At 52.6% G+C, this 14,285-nt stretch overlaps 1 protein-coding gene across 1 annotated transcript in view; it reads right to left on the bottom strand.

Moving 5' to 3' along the window:
- Nucleotides 1-14,285, bottom strand: part of Muc5ac (mucin 5AC, oligomeric mucus/gel-forming) — a 31,337-nt gene that overhangs the window by 15,280 nt on the left and 1,772 nt on the right. The window contains 27 exon segments of the mRNA XM_040751380.1: nucleotides 276-461; nucleotides 561-604; nucleotides 1,173-1,344; nucleotides 1,607-1,735; nucleotides 2,403-2,559; nucleotides 2,752-2,991; nucleotides 4,226-4,405; nucleotides 4,514-4,627; nucleotides 4,719-4,857; nucleotides 5,084-5,235; nucleotides 5,558-5,658; nucleotides 6,065-6,117; nucleotides 6,265-6,520; nucleotides 6,784-6,910; nucleotides 7,461-7,555; nucleotides 8,513-8,677; nucleotides 8,758-8,895; nucleotides 8,978-9,047; nucleotides 9,532-9,642; nucleotides 10,759-10,897; nucleotides 11,092-11,206; nucleotides 11,398-11,523; nucleotides 11,621-11,834; nucleotides 11,953-12,062; nucleotides 12,987-13,077; nucleotides 13,426-13,540; nucleotides 13,839-14,100. Of these exon segments, the coding sequence (XP_040607314.1) occupies nucleotides 276-461; nucleotides 561-604; nucleotides 1,173-1,344; nucleotides 1,607-1,735; nucleotides 2,403-2,559; nucleotides 2,752-2,991; nucleotides 4,226-4,405; nucleotides 4,514-4,627; nucleotides 4,719-4,857; nucleotides 5,084-5,235; nucleotides 5,558-5,658; nucleotides 6,065-6,117; nucleotides 6,265-6,520; nucleotides 6,784-6,910; nucleotides 7,461-7,555; nucleotides 8,513-8,677; nucleotides 8,758-8,895; nucleotides 8,978-9,047; nucleotides 9,532-9,642; nucleotides 10,759-10,897; nucleotides 11,092-11,206; nucleotides 11,398-11,523; nucleotides 11,621-11,834; nucleotides 11,953-12,062; nucleotides 12,987-13,077; nucleotides 13,426-13,540; nucleotides 13,839-14,100 (3,801 nt within the window).

Here is a 14,285-nt window from a genome sequence, read left to right on the forward strand (position 1 = left end):
GATCGACTCCAGTAGCTACAGAAAATGGTGCCATGGACACCAGGCCTGCCAGAGTGGGTCAGGCAGATTGACCCCTTACTGCTGTGAGATAAAAACAGGGTACCCATGCTCCTGGTGCCCAACTCCTGGGCCCCTTCTCTAGCCTCAGGGCCTGCCACCAACACCCAGAGCTAGCCATTGCCTAACATTCTGCAAGAGAAACAGTACCAATCAGCAGGAAGAGAGACACCCCCTCTAAGCCTAGCATTTTCTGCCACCAGTAACACCCGCCTTACCTACTGGTGTGGAGAAGGAGAAAGTGGTCGGGGGCATGGGAGTGGTGGAGCTGCAGGTGTCGACATTCCTTTCAATTGTGCCGTTGGCCCTGCAATATGCAGAGATGCAGCCTCCCGTGCCATCTGTCGTGTGGTAAATGATGTCCCCAGGATGGAAGTGTTGCCCATTGTAGGTACAGACACAGGCTGTGGGGAATAGACATTTAGCCTGTCAGGGGGTGCTATGACACCGGCAGTGACTCCTCCCACTCTGTCTCCAGCTCAGAGATGAATGCAGGTACTCACCAGAAGCGTCATGACTACAGCTCACACCGTTCTCCTTGCAAATGCTGTCAAGAGAAAGACGTGGGACTGAGTGTGTGGGAACTGGAATGTTCTGAACCCAGTGTGCTCAGTGTTGGTGATGAAGCAGCCAGTTATAGCCCTTAGCTGGAGGCTAAGGTCACACTCTCTCAAACATCACCCCTGTCAATAGCCAATAGGAATAAGGTGGACTTTGATGGGCATTGTCCCCTCATCCCTAAGAGGACATCTTGACTGAGGACACCACTGCATTCACACACAACTGGATTTTAGGTCAAGGGCATCCTCCCTTTTCACATGAGCCTTAGGCCAAAGGCATCCTTCTTCCCAGCTCAGCTGCAAGCCAAGGTATCCTTCCTCTCAACTGAGCCTAAGACAAGAGTGTTCTCCCTCCTAGATGAAGATCAGACCACGGGGGTTCTGGCAGGTGTGTATGCAAGGGGCCCCACGGGCTGGTAGTGTGACTCTTTCCCCTCGGTACATGCAACCTTGGGTTGAGGGTACTTCTAGACCCCAGGCTGATGCTGTGGATAAGGTTGGCTTGGATTCCCCATGGCGTTCCAGGTCCTATGTCACTCTGGGTGAATGACTTACCAGGAATAGCAGTTCTTGTCTGAAGGTACTTTCGCACCTGGCCGGTACAACTTTCCATTGATGCGGCAGGGACGCGGCGGTGGAGGCGAGGGAACGGCTGTGCAGTTGGATACACACTGCATCGTACTCTCGTCAAAGATGGGGGCTGTTGGTGGGCACTTGGGGTAGCAGCCTGTGGACCAAGAAGACCTGAGTTCCAGACAGTCTCCCAACAAGCCCTCTCACACCAGGGCCCAGGTCTGTCCCAGTGTCCAGCCTCATCCACACTAGTGGTTGAGGTTGAAGCCATAAAGGCTCCTAGAGGGATCAGGCAGAATTTATCCCAACCAAGGGTCCCAAAAGAAGGCTCTAGGCCTCAGATTCCAGGTTATACCCCAGTCCAGATCCTAGGAATCCAACAGTTCCTGCTCCTTCCAGCTCAGCCTCCAACCTACCTTCAAGGCCATGCAGATCATGGAGGCAATGTCCACTAGGGTTCTGGCAGGTGCGCATGCAGGGGGCCCCACATGGCTGGTAGTGCCATTCACACTGACCCTCTGGGTTGTAGTAGTCACAGAATAGTGCTGGAAAGGGGGGAGATTTACTGGGGTAAACCTTTAGCGGACCTAGGGTCTGCTAAACCATTTTCTACCCCACCCTGAGAAAAGGGAATTCAGATATGGGTTTCAGACTAATAGAGGTTCCAGAAAGGCAAACATCGAATGGGGCTCTCCAGCCACAGCAGCTGCCCCCAGTCACACTGCTCCCTCAGGGCTTCACATGGACCGTGCATAAGAAGGTGTACCGATGCCTCCAATGCAGAACGTGCTCTGAGGCCAAGCTTCCTCCTACAGATGCTCACCCTCAGTTCATTTTCCTCAGGAAACTATTGGCCCTTCACTGTATCCTGATGGACACACAGAGTTGGCCTCTCCTGCCTGGGACCACAGTCCCTCCCAGAGCACTCATAGCAGACATCCTAGCTCAACCCCTGCAGTCCTCAGCCCTTGGAGCTGCTCATGTTAGAGCCATCTGTTGAGTGACAACAGTGTTTGTGCACTTGGATGTGCAGGACACACGCAGATGCACACATACACCATACACACTGGAGGGAGGTGTGTGTGTGTGTGTGTGTGTGTGTGTGTGTGTGTGTGTGTGCTGACCAGAACCAAGCCAGGAGAAGCAGGAAAGGCCATCACCCACCTCATGCCAAGTTCCACCCTTCAGCAACACAGACAGAGCCCCACTCACGGCAGATGTCTGGTGTCCTCCAGGACAAGCACACTCCCACTTCGTGGCAGGCCTGGGCATAGGCAGCCACAGCAGTGCAGAAACACTCGCAGTCACCTCCTGAGTCACAGGCACATGCGTCACTCACACAGGCTTCATAGTACTTGGTGGGCTCCACCTGAAAGAGACAAAGTCTTCAAGCTCTGACAACTACCTGAAGCTTCCTAAGTCCATGTTCAGAATTAATAGTTCCCAAAGCATAACCCATGCTGGTATATGCATGTGGTTTCCTGACCCCCAGACACCCACACCCTTGACTGGTGGTTTCTCCATCTTAAAATCCAGAGACCACCCAGCCCCACTGCCGTACATGGGCATGGCAGGCGGTGAAGGTTTCACTGTTGATGATGCTGCATTGCTTTTGGGCCCAGGACTTGCGGTAAGGGTTGGCAGAGCAGGGGTCCTTGGGCACCAGGGCATCCGGGCAGGATGGAGAGAACTTCCAGCTATTTCCAAACTCCAGCATGTCACCGACTACAGACTGGCTGCGCGTGGTGAAGTCATTGATGGCATTGTCATCAAAATTCCCACACAGGCCACAGACCTTGCCCTATAGAAGCACAGAGATTAGAGATATGGGCCAGAGCCCCATTCCTGGACCCTGATACCCACTTCGCTCTGTTACCACCAATGTCCTGAAGGATGAGCCCTGGAAGAGGAGCAAGTATGAGTTTATAAGGCCCTTTGGTATCTAGTGATGATGCATGGGATTTGTGCCCATCTTTATCTGTCTTCATACCACACCCCCTGCTCATGACATCCCAGGAGACCTGTGAGTGCCCCAGCTTGGCAGCCCAGGCACCTCATTCTCCATTCTTCCCATGAGACTGCTTTGTCCTTCCCTCCACCCAGACGGTGACTTTATAGTGTGAGTATGGAGCCGTGGCACTCAGCTTAGAGTCTAACTTGAATTGCAGTCCAAAACACTGTAGTGAGGGGAACGGCGGCCCCACATTTGTCCCTCTCTAACCTTGGGGCTTGGGAGTAGGGTCTTCTTAGAAATAGACCCTGGGAAGATGTGGTCCAGTGAGATGAGGTCTCACTAAGGCAGGGTGAGTCCTGCATCTCCTGTCTACTGTCCTTATTAAAGGAGAAAAATATAGACAGCTACACGCAGTCAACCATGCAACAGCAGACATGGAGGCTGCGATAATGAAGCCACAATCCAAGGATACCTGGATCCCCAGCGGCTAAAAAGGCAATAAAGACCCTCCTGAGCCTCCAGAGGGGCTGCAGTCCTATTGACACACCACTTGGGCTCCTAGAGTCCAGATACAAGAGAAAACTGGCCACCCAGCTTATGCTACAAAAACAGAAACACACACAGCAGGAGATCTCCTCACTGCTCTTCTAAAGGTCCTCCAACTCACCTCTCTCTCAAAAACTTATCATTTTAATTTTATTGTGTATGTATTTATGAGGGATGTGTGTGCCACAGAGCTCTTGTTGAATTCAGAAAACAGCTCGTGGAAGTTGCCTCTTCTACCGTGTGAGTCCTGGGGATTGGACCGTGAGCCTGAGGCCATCAAGCTTGTCAACAAGCACCTTTCCCCACTGAGCTGTCTCCCGGGACTGCCTTTCTCTGTCTTCCTTTACCTCTCTCTGTGTGTCTCGATCTCACCCTCTGTCCATCTCTGACTAGCTCTGTCTCTGTCTCTGTCTCTGTCTCTCCCCACCCCCTCTAGCTCTGCGTGTGTTTCTGCCTCTCTCTGTCATGTCCCCAGTCCCATGTATGCCCGAGCCCCTGAGAGGAGTAACAGCAGTGCTTCCTGGCTCAGCCTCACCTTGAACTCAGGGCTGAGTCTGAGAAGGATGCTGGTCTTCCTGTCCCACAGAAGCACCAGGCCAACGTCGGTCTCCACCACCAGGTAGATGCCCATCTGGTGGACATAGTAGGGGGGCTCCTGCCCCACGCCCTTCTGGACCACCTCCACCTTGCCATCACTCAGCTTCAGCTCATAGTTCTGCATGACAAGGGGTCCTCAGGGCCTATCCAGGACCACACCCCCACCTGGGCACCCTTGCACCACTGTGGAACCCCCAGGGTGTTCTGCCAGCTCCATTCCACTCACCCCCAGGAAGATCTTGATGTCCTTGGAGCAGGTGGTTCCTGTAGTACCACAGGGGATGTTCTCGGTGACAACACGAAAGGCATCCTGGGAGCTGCCGTTCCCACCACAGTTGTCCTGGAGGAACAGAAGGTCATTAGGGACCAGGGAAGGGCGGTGAGTACCTGTGGTTGTGGCGGCCACAGGTGAGGCTGTCATCCAGGCATACCTGCAGCAGTGTGTATTCGCAGTTCCCACTGAAGCTGTAGCGCTGCCCATCGAAAGTGAGGTAGTGGCCGTCCCCGTACACAGCACAGGTGGCCAGGCAGGGCTCGTCTGTGCACCTCCACATCCTGTTCTCACAGGTGCTGCATAGAAGGTGGAGTCAGCTGAGGGCTCCCACGGGAATGGGAACCCTCCCAGAGACTCTGTGGGGATGCCTTATGGGAACCCAAAGCACAGAGCCAGAGGCCTTGAGATTCCCTGCCGTGTGTGTCCATCAGAGGCCAGGCTGGAGTTTAGCCCATTCCTAATAAGGACCTCTGCCTGGTGACAGCTTGGATACCCACCTCTCCTGCTGTGACCCTCACATACCAGTTGTTGCAGCCCACTCGGATGGTGTCTCCAGGCCTGTAAGTGGCCTCATTGTGCACACAGGGACAGTCCTCAGCAACAATACAACCTCCATTACCATCTGCCACCAACCCGTCCGGGCACACACAGCCAGGCACGCATTCGGAGTTGTACTGTAGGACGTATGGACAAGGTGAGTGGGACTGGATGTGGATGGATGTCTAGGCCTGACATGTCCTCTTTGTCTGTAGGACTGCAGGTGCCATGGGACCAGGGAGCCCAACCTCAGGGTACTCAGGGGTGCTCTGGGAACACAGACTAGCCAGGCTGCCCAGAAGGCCTTCAGCATTGGAGAGCCCTGCTGCTCTGCTCCAAGAGCCTCCATGAGGGGACCTAATGGTCTCCAAAGATAACTTAGCAGGAGAGGTCAAGGAAGTAAGGGGACCATCAAGAAGTTCCTAGGGAGAGTTATTAGGGAGTGGCAAAGTCACTTACACAGGTCATGTCCAGGGTGTGACAGCTCTTCTGACATCCAGCTCCAGTGTCCCCAGGTGTAGCATTGCGGCAGTCAAAATAGATCATGGGTGCATCACACACTAGAGAAGGAAGGGGACCAGTGAGGTGATTGTGTCCAACCCTGCCAAGCTTTCCCTGAGGGAGGTCAGTGCTGTGTGACATCTAAGCCTTTCCATACAGGCAGCCAAGCATGTGACTGCTCTGTAATGGGAGGGCAGGGTGCATGCATATGTGTGTTATGCATGCTGGAGTGTGTGTGTGTGTGTGTGTGTGTGTGTGTGTGTGTGCACAGTGAGTGCTTTCATGGTTACGTATGCACAGTATCTGCACTCTCATCTCCCCTGTTCCTGAGCTCAAGGCCCAGACTACACCAGACATAGTGAAACTTAATGTTAACCCCAGTTCTGTTCCCTTGGGATGGGCATCAACCCTGACATGTCTTTGCAAGTATCCTCCCAGAGCTGATGGGCTCCCTCACAGCCTCACCTGGAGTCGGGGCAGGACCTCCGATGCAGGTCAGTGTTCCTTGGGTGCAGGTGCTGTAAGCAGAGAACTGTTAGAACATCATCTGCTCTGGGCCCCATGAATCCCTACCATGTCCTCCTTGTCTGCATGATTACAGGTGCATGGAGCAGGGTGACTAGAGGTCCTCTGGGAACAATGTCTGCCAGGCCTAAGAGTCTTACCAAATGGCCCCACTGTCATGCACAGACTCGCCGTTGGGGACTGTGGATCCCCTGTGATAGCAGGGACAGCTGGTGGCCTGCACACATTTTCCTGAATCATCCAAGAAGGTGCCTGCAGGGCAGGTGCAACCATCTACAGGGACGAAGTTGACATGGCAGGTGACATCTTCCTCATTCAGAGCACGACAGGTGGGCTGGCAGGTGCTGATGTGGTATTGGTAGGTCATCGACTTGGGGCAGGTAGTTGTAGCCTTTGCTGTGTGGGAGCAGAAGGAAGGGGCACTTAGGACACTGGTGGACACATATCCTAGCAATCAACAAGAGAGGGCCTAGCAGTTCAAGGCCTTTCCAGCTCCCCCAGACAATATCTTGATCACAATGGCTTGGGTCTCCCTTAGTTTCAGAGACTGGTATAGTGATAGGGCCGTTGGAGCATCCAATCAGCTGTTAGGCAATAGGTGGGAGCCCTGGCCTGTGCCTGTAGAGAAAGAGAGCCCAGCTTGCCCACAGAACACTCACTGCAGACGCCATCCCTCCAGCCACTGAGCAGCACGCCTTTGGCGGCACAAGCATGCACATAGGAGGACAGGGCCGCGCACATGCAGTCCTCACTCTTCTCACAGTTGCACGTGTCAAACATGCAGTTCTGGGGATGGGAACACCAGAGCATTAGGGACCCAGCCTCACATCCAGGAGCCTGGCATCTGACTGCATCCTCCCTACACACACACCCCAACATAGTCCCACCTTCCTTACCTTCCTCCGGACACTGCCCCATCCCCCATTCCTCTGTAGTTCATTTTAATGTTGATACCTCACATGTACCCAACCTTCCCTCTAGGACATGGATTCTGGGAAGACCCTGGCCCTTTATCTCTGTGGCCCACCAGGTCCAGCCCTGGAACACTTCGACTTCCTTACTGTCCTATTACTCACATTGCTCAAAAGCATCATGCTTAGCCCTGTTCCTAGTGTAGACCAGAGGCTTGATCTAAGCTCAGTGAACAAGTGATGAGTGAGTAAGTGAAGGAACATGGATGTCAGGAACGGAACCAGAGAGACATACTGGGGGAATATCCCTGCCACCTACTGCCTGTCAATTGCTTCCCTCTAGGGTCTTCTGGTCCTCCCAAGAGGGGACACACAATGCAGTGCTGGGGTCCTAGCTAGCCAAAGAAGCTCGGAGTGGGCATTACCGAGAAGTAGGTGCTGGGGTTCACGGTGGTGTGGCACTGGGAAAATGGGCCACTGGCATCAGTCAGCTGAGAACACCAGTGCTGGGCATACTTCTCTGTAAATAGAAGAGAACCAATCAGCTACTTATTCACCCAAGACCCTGGGTTTCCCCAGCTTGGGGTTTGCAACATCTTGCATCTCTGTGCAGACATCATGGGCGTGGGTTAAGAACCATACTGCAGGTGGTACCACAGGTGTCATTGCAACATACATGAGGTATGGAAAAGCTATAGTCGTTGTGTCTCTCCTTTCCTATGTCCCCAGAGCTCTCACCTTCTAGGAACATGAATGGCCATTACCACAGACAATAGTCAAGACTTCTGGACCAAAAGACAGAGGGAAAGGGGGAAGTACCAGCTGATACCGAACCCCACCTCCTCAACCCTACTCAGTGGGCTGGACAATGTCACAACTGTATTAGAGGGTTGTATCCTTTCTTTTACCCTCCAGCAGGGCCCCTAATATCCAATGTCCTGTGTACATAGTGAAGCAGATGAGGTTCCTAACTATCTGTGACTCTACTTTTTTCTTTGTAAAACTCTGCTAAAAATTTCTATGGAAAAGAATCCCTCATTCCTTCCCCATGCCATATTTTCCTGCTGCTCCATAATATGGGGCTAAACCCTTTGTTACAAACAGGCAACAAAGACAGAGCAAATACAACAGACAGGCCACTGACTACAAACAGTGAAAAACACCAGCAGAGAAATGGAAGATTCAAATTTGGGCTCACTTTTAGTCAAACTATTCCAAGAGGAGGCTTTCTTTTTCATTCCTTAATACGACATCTACGCATGTTGGTGCCCTCCCTGGGGTTTCTTTAATGTGTGACTGACACAATACACTACACACTAACTTGCCTGTTCACCACTTCAGGGTGGACAGCTGGACACCAGGCCAGGTCAGAGTTTGCTAAGAAAATGCTTCTCGGGAGAGTAACCAGCTCAGAAATGTAAGCAAGTAAACCAACCCCTAAGCATTCAACAGAACAAAGACCAACAGCTACACTCACCGTTCTCCACGCTGAGCGAACAGGGGTCCTCGAAAATATTCCTGACATTAGGACAAGCTGCCTGAGTCTTGAAGGTGTTGAAGAAGGCAGCTGCTGTGCCCTCCACAACCCCACTGATGGTCTGGAAGTCATCAGCCTGGATACTGTTGAAATTCCCACAGAGCCCTGGGGACAGGAGAGCAGGTTGAGGCCCATGTAGGTTCTTAGAAAGGAATGGGCTCAGGCCCAGAGCCAGTGCTTCTTACCGCAGGTCAGACCCCGGAGCTCAGGTGCCAGCCGCACAAACACCTGCATGATGGGCACCAGCTGGACCTCAAGCTGCAGACCCAGATTGGTTTGGGCAATGATGAAGAAGGTTGAAGGCCGGAAGAGGGTAACATTGGCTGTGGGCAGAAGATGAGGGTTTCAGTGTGGGGATGTCCCATATGTGGAGATACACCATTTAGATTCACAAGCAGCCCTCACCTGTAGACACTGGCAATTGGGTATAAATCTGGTTCACAAAGACCTCTCCAGTGGCTTTCACCATGACCACCTAGAAGCAATTCCAGAGTCAACTGGGGTCAGTATGGGACTGAAGCAACATATCTCCAACTGTGTCCTGGTAGTCCGCACAGACTGTAAAGTGTGCTTGCTAGGTCTGGAAGACCCTGGCCTACAAAGATGTAGTCTCCGTGTGGTAAACTAATGTCCCAAGAAAATTACCCTGATTTTCTAAGCTTTCCAAAGAACCACAGTTTAAGTAATATAAAAACAGAAGTTAATTTATAAAATATAACTGCAATGGAGTTGTACTGGATAGAGATGCTTGAGTCCTCTTTCCTGGGGTCAACTGGTACAAACACCTGCAATGTTCCACTTACGGGTAGTCCCCAGAAGAATCCACACACAGTGGATGCACTCACTGTCCGGGGTGTGAATCCAGGTGACCGGCCATATGAATATATTCTTTCTAGCCCAACCCCACCCCAGGACCTGCCTCTGCCCAAGCTCCCCTCAGCCCTCCCTGCGATACTCACCGTCTGGCCCCCACCCAGGCTCAATGTCACACTCTTCAGACAAGTCTCGCTGTCTGTCAGTCCACACTTTCGAAGCTCGGCCAGCACAGTGAAGATATTGCTGTCACAGGGCTGCAGGGGGCGACACAGGTCCTTGCATGCCACCCAAACCCCTTCCCACCTCATCTCCCCTCTCCTCCAGTCCATGCTGCCTCCCCTCGCAGCAAATTCCTGGTCCACCACTGTCATAGACTCTAAGAGGCAGCCATTTGATTTTAGGAGGAAGGGCTCCTAGGAGCCCATGCCATGAGTCTCCCTAGCCCCTAACAAAGGGACTTAATGCACCTACTGTGTGCAATAATTCTAAAAGTGAAGTTGTGAGGGAGATGTGTGTGCTAAAGGAAAACTGAGGGGAGTCAGAAGGGGGGGGAGGAGGTGGATGATACATTGAGTACATAGATGAAATTCTCAAAACCAAAGTATTTTTAAAAGAAAAACAGGGTTTTTGTTTTTGTTTTGTTTTGTTTTGTTTAAAAAAAATCAGTGGTTTCCAGGTGGGAAGGGAGATGCTCACATGGAGTCCAGGGTAGCCAGCATGGTGAATTACTGAGTGACACTAGGGTAGTAGATACAGGACATTTCACATTTGTCAAATCCTAGGTCATGCTCATGAGTGACCCTGATGGACACTGCTGTGGACAGCAATAGCTGACTGGTCTTCCAGTTGTAACCAATGGATCACACTAAAGCAAGGTGTTAGTACGGGGGGACTGCTGGGGATGGTGAGGCTTGGGAGTCGGCTGGACTTTCTATTTAATTTATCTGTGGGCATAAAACTGATCTAAATATAAAATAGGGCAGGGACTGGGGAGATGGACCAATGACTAAGTATGTACTGCTCTTGCAAAGGGCTCCAAGTTCCGTGCCTAGCACCCACATTGGGCTGCTCGCAACCACCTGTAACTCCAACTCCAAGGAATCGGATGCCTCTTCAGGCCTCCATGGGTACCATGCACATGTACACACAGAAAGACACATGCATACACATAAGCAAAAATAGATAAGTACAGTAATAGGTCTCCATAGAAAGACAAGGTCAGAAGGGCCAAAGCAATGAGCATGAATCGGTCATTCATCACTAGAGGTCTCCCTGGTGTAGTAGTGATAGGAGGCCTATGCTAGTGATACTTGGAGAGCGCCCCCCTTCCCCCGGCAAAACCAAAGGCCTCGGGAGAGCATAGGTCTCACCTTGCTCAGCACATAGCTGCAGTCCCCATGCACTGTGTACTGCCTTTCATCAAATGTGGAGAAGTGGGAACCTCCCAACACTGAGCAGGTGCCAGGGCAAGGGACCTCCTGGCAGCTCCACCGACCTCCAGAGCATGTGCTATGGGTGGGAAGAAGGACATACTGTATACTAGTTCCAGGAACAACAGTTCTGATGCTTTTGCCACCTAAACTGAAGGTTCCTGCACATAGAGCATTGATCACAGCAGCCTGGGACCTCATCAGTCCACACATCCTGGGGAAGTAACCCTGGCGTATGTCAGGCTCTTGGATGGAGATCCCAAGACCTACCACTTGGTGCAGTCAGTAGAGTAATTGGTACCCGGTGCATAAGATGTCCCATTATACAGACAGGCACACTGGGACACAGGGACACATCCAGTCTGGTTGATGTCATCAAGCACCATCCCTGTAGAAAGCAAATCCATGTGACTATGTGTCATCCTGTAGTCGCAGTAAACCTTGGCAGCACAGAGACACTTTGGGCCAGGGTCACAGGGAGCTTTCACCCAGGCTGACCAATGGCATCAAGACCTCCCATGCAGCTCTGTGCTTTGGAGGTCCTGTGTTTGGGCTGGTGGGGTAGAGACTTCATCTTACCCTTAGGACAGAAGCAGCCAGAAACACAGTGGTCCTCACAGGCCTGAGAGCGCTGGGGGTTGGAACAGGTGTCCACACAGGGCGAGCCACATTCCTGATGTTGCATGTTGAGGGGACATGTCTGAGCTGCAGGGAGACCAGAAGGACAAATCATATCAAGCCGGGTCCCACTTACCTGCTGGATGATGCTATGATGGTGAGGAAGAGCACTGAGGGCACTCACAGCAGAGGTTGGGACCCCGCCAGTCCTGGGGCTGTCCTCCAGCATGGGCACACTGCCGGGAGTACTCAGCCAGGGTATGGCAGATGCAGCTGGTCAGGTCAGGGCTTTCACAGAGACAGAGGTCCTGGTGGCAAGCCTCCAGGTAGCTGCTGACATCCACCAGGGCTGAACAGTCTGAGAACAGCTGACCTTTCAGGATCTCTTCACAGATGCTCTGAACGAGGGCAGGGCCCATGCTCAGTTCAGACCCCAGGCTTCCCAGAACTACCTGGGTTATCCCAGAACCCAAAGGCCCCTCCCTACCCTGCCCGCCTGTTTCTCTCAAGACTCACAGATCTGGTGGAGCAGTTCTTCTGGGGCACAGGGAGGGGGTCATGGCACTGCTCTGTGGGGCCATCCATCTTCTGGAGGTTCCCAAACTCAAGGGGTGTCAGTCTAACATCTGCAGGAAGCCCAGAGCAGCTCTGTCTACAGGACCCAGGCCCCCAGTCTATCATCCCAACAGCCAAGTCCAAAAGGCTCCCCACTGAGAATACCCATGTGGTCATGTGATCCCTGCCTGACTTCCCCAGGCTCACTTCCTGGGATGCTGATATCTAGAACCCACAAGAGGAGCCCGGAAAGAGCTTGGAGTTCCTATGGCAACAGAAGTGAGTGGAGAGGACTGTAGAGTGAACTTAACAGTCCACCAGCCCTCAGACTCTGGCTGACCCTGCACACAGGCTGATCTGACAGGGGTAGCCATATGCATAGGCAGGCTCTGTCATCTACAGCTTATGTGGGACTTTGGGGGAATGACAGAGGAGGGATGTTGGAGTATCTGGCTGATGCAGCCACATTTGTGATGCCACTGGTTGGAGGTAAAGAAACATGATCCCCTCAGGGTGAAAACAGCAGGTATAATTCCACATGAGGGTTTGTGTCACCAGAAGAGGGGTACCAAGAGCCAGAGGTCTGACAGGTAACTTGTTTCCTACCTACACCTGTGGGGTGTATCTGTGCCAGGAGAGTACATGTATACATGAGTGTGGGTGTGTGCAACTGCGCATGTGTGCACTTACACATGAGCTGTAATTGTGGAGAGAGAAGCCTGTGTGTATATGTGTGCCTGTGTGAGCTGCAGGCATGTGTGTGGGCATGTGTGTGTATATGTGTAGAAGGGAGGGGGGAGACAAGGAGGGAGGGAGTGGGAGAGGGAAAGGGAGAGGAGAGAGAGAGAGAGAGAGAGAGAGAGAGAGAGAGAGAGAGAGAGAGAGAGAGAGAGAGAGAGAGAGAGAGAGAGAGCATTTGTTTGTATGCACATAGAGATACATGAGATACTGGGAGACTAAACCTCCTGGGACCCTGGGCATTTCCTGGGACTTACTGTGGGAAAGGAACTCGCTTGACTCTGGGCTGCCATTGAAGTCTCCACAGAGACCACAAGTCTTGTTGGCGTACTTGGTGTCCAACTCCAGCTGAAATTGGAGGACACATCAGACACCTGACCCTACTATATATAACCCAGGATATGATGTGTAGACTCCCAGAAAAAGGGGTGAGGGCTCCCAGAGGAGACACAAGCTAAAAGACCCTCCCCATAAGTCAAAGGAAGCCATGACTCAGCAGGGCTGAAGCAAGCATCTCACATACACAGGACCTGTGTATGCCTGGGTGCCCACCTTCACTAGCTGTGTAGCCTATGCCCCTCTCCTAACCCACTGCCTGATCCCACTAGGAGACTCCACCCGTTGTCCCCATTTCACCAGAAGGCTCTGCCCAGCCACACCCATTCCCCACCACCAAGAGATTCTACTCCCTCTCACCAGGAGACTGTCATCGTCATTCCACATGAAGACCAGGCCCAGCCTGGCCACCACCTTCAGGTAGCCACTGCTGAGTTCAATGAGGACCCCAGACTGGCTGAAGGGGAGCTGGACCCTGTAAGAGAGTAGGGAGATGGCACTGGGGGACAAGGAGACAAGAGAGACCCCAGGAGAGAAGATCCCTGCAGCCATGTGTGTGACAGAGGCATGGGACCTGGAATGCCAGTATTAAGGACAAGCTAAAGGGACAGCTGGAGCACGGGGGGGAGGTGGGGGTGTGGGGGGTACCTGCTCAGCTTCTCTCCTGACAGTGAAGTCTTCTAACAACCCCTGTCTTCCACAACCCTGATGTCCTAATCCCCCCCTCACCATACAACACCTCCGTCACCCAACCAATACTGCCCCAGACTCACGGGTGGTTATTGACTAATACGGAGCTCTTGGTCAGCTCAACAACTAGGCCATCAAGCTTCATGGTGACCCTGCTCAGAGTGGTGGAATTAGACTCCCGGGCACGACGTAGCTGGATATTGAAGTCCTCGTAGGCAACTCCACAGTGTGCGGAGAACACATAGTTGCAGAGGCCAGGGAAGCGGAAGACTTGGCCATCAAAGGTCTTGTAGTGGAAGTCTCCCCATGTGCTGCACACCCGCCCGGTATGTGCTGGGTTCAGAGCTGTGGACCAGAGCAATGGCAGGCTTTGGAGGCACTGTTCTGGTTCCTGATGTGTCTCCATGCTCTGCCTTTCACACTGGGTATCTTTGCCATGTGGCGCTGGGATCAGACAGGATACTGCCTACAGTGGGCATCTAAGATCCCATCTGGTGTAGGAAGTCCTGGGACCAGCTCACAGCAGCTTT

Source organism: Mesocricetus auratus, unplaced genomic scaffold, assembly GCF_017639785.1.
Source record: "Mesocricetus auratus isolate SY011 unplaced genomic scaffold, BCM_Maur_2.0 Super-Scaffold_4256, whole genome shotgun sequence".
Classification (NCBI taxonomy): domain Eukaryota; kingdom Metazoa; phylum Chordata; class Mammalia; order Rodentia; family Cricetidae; genus Mesocricetus; species Mesocricetus auratus.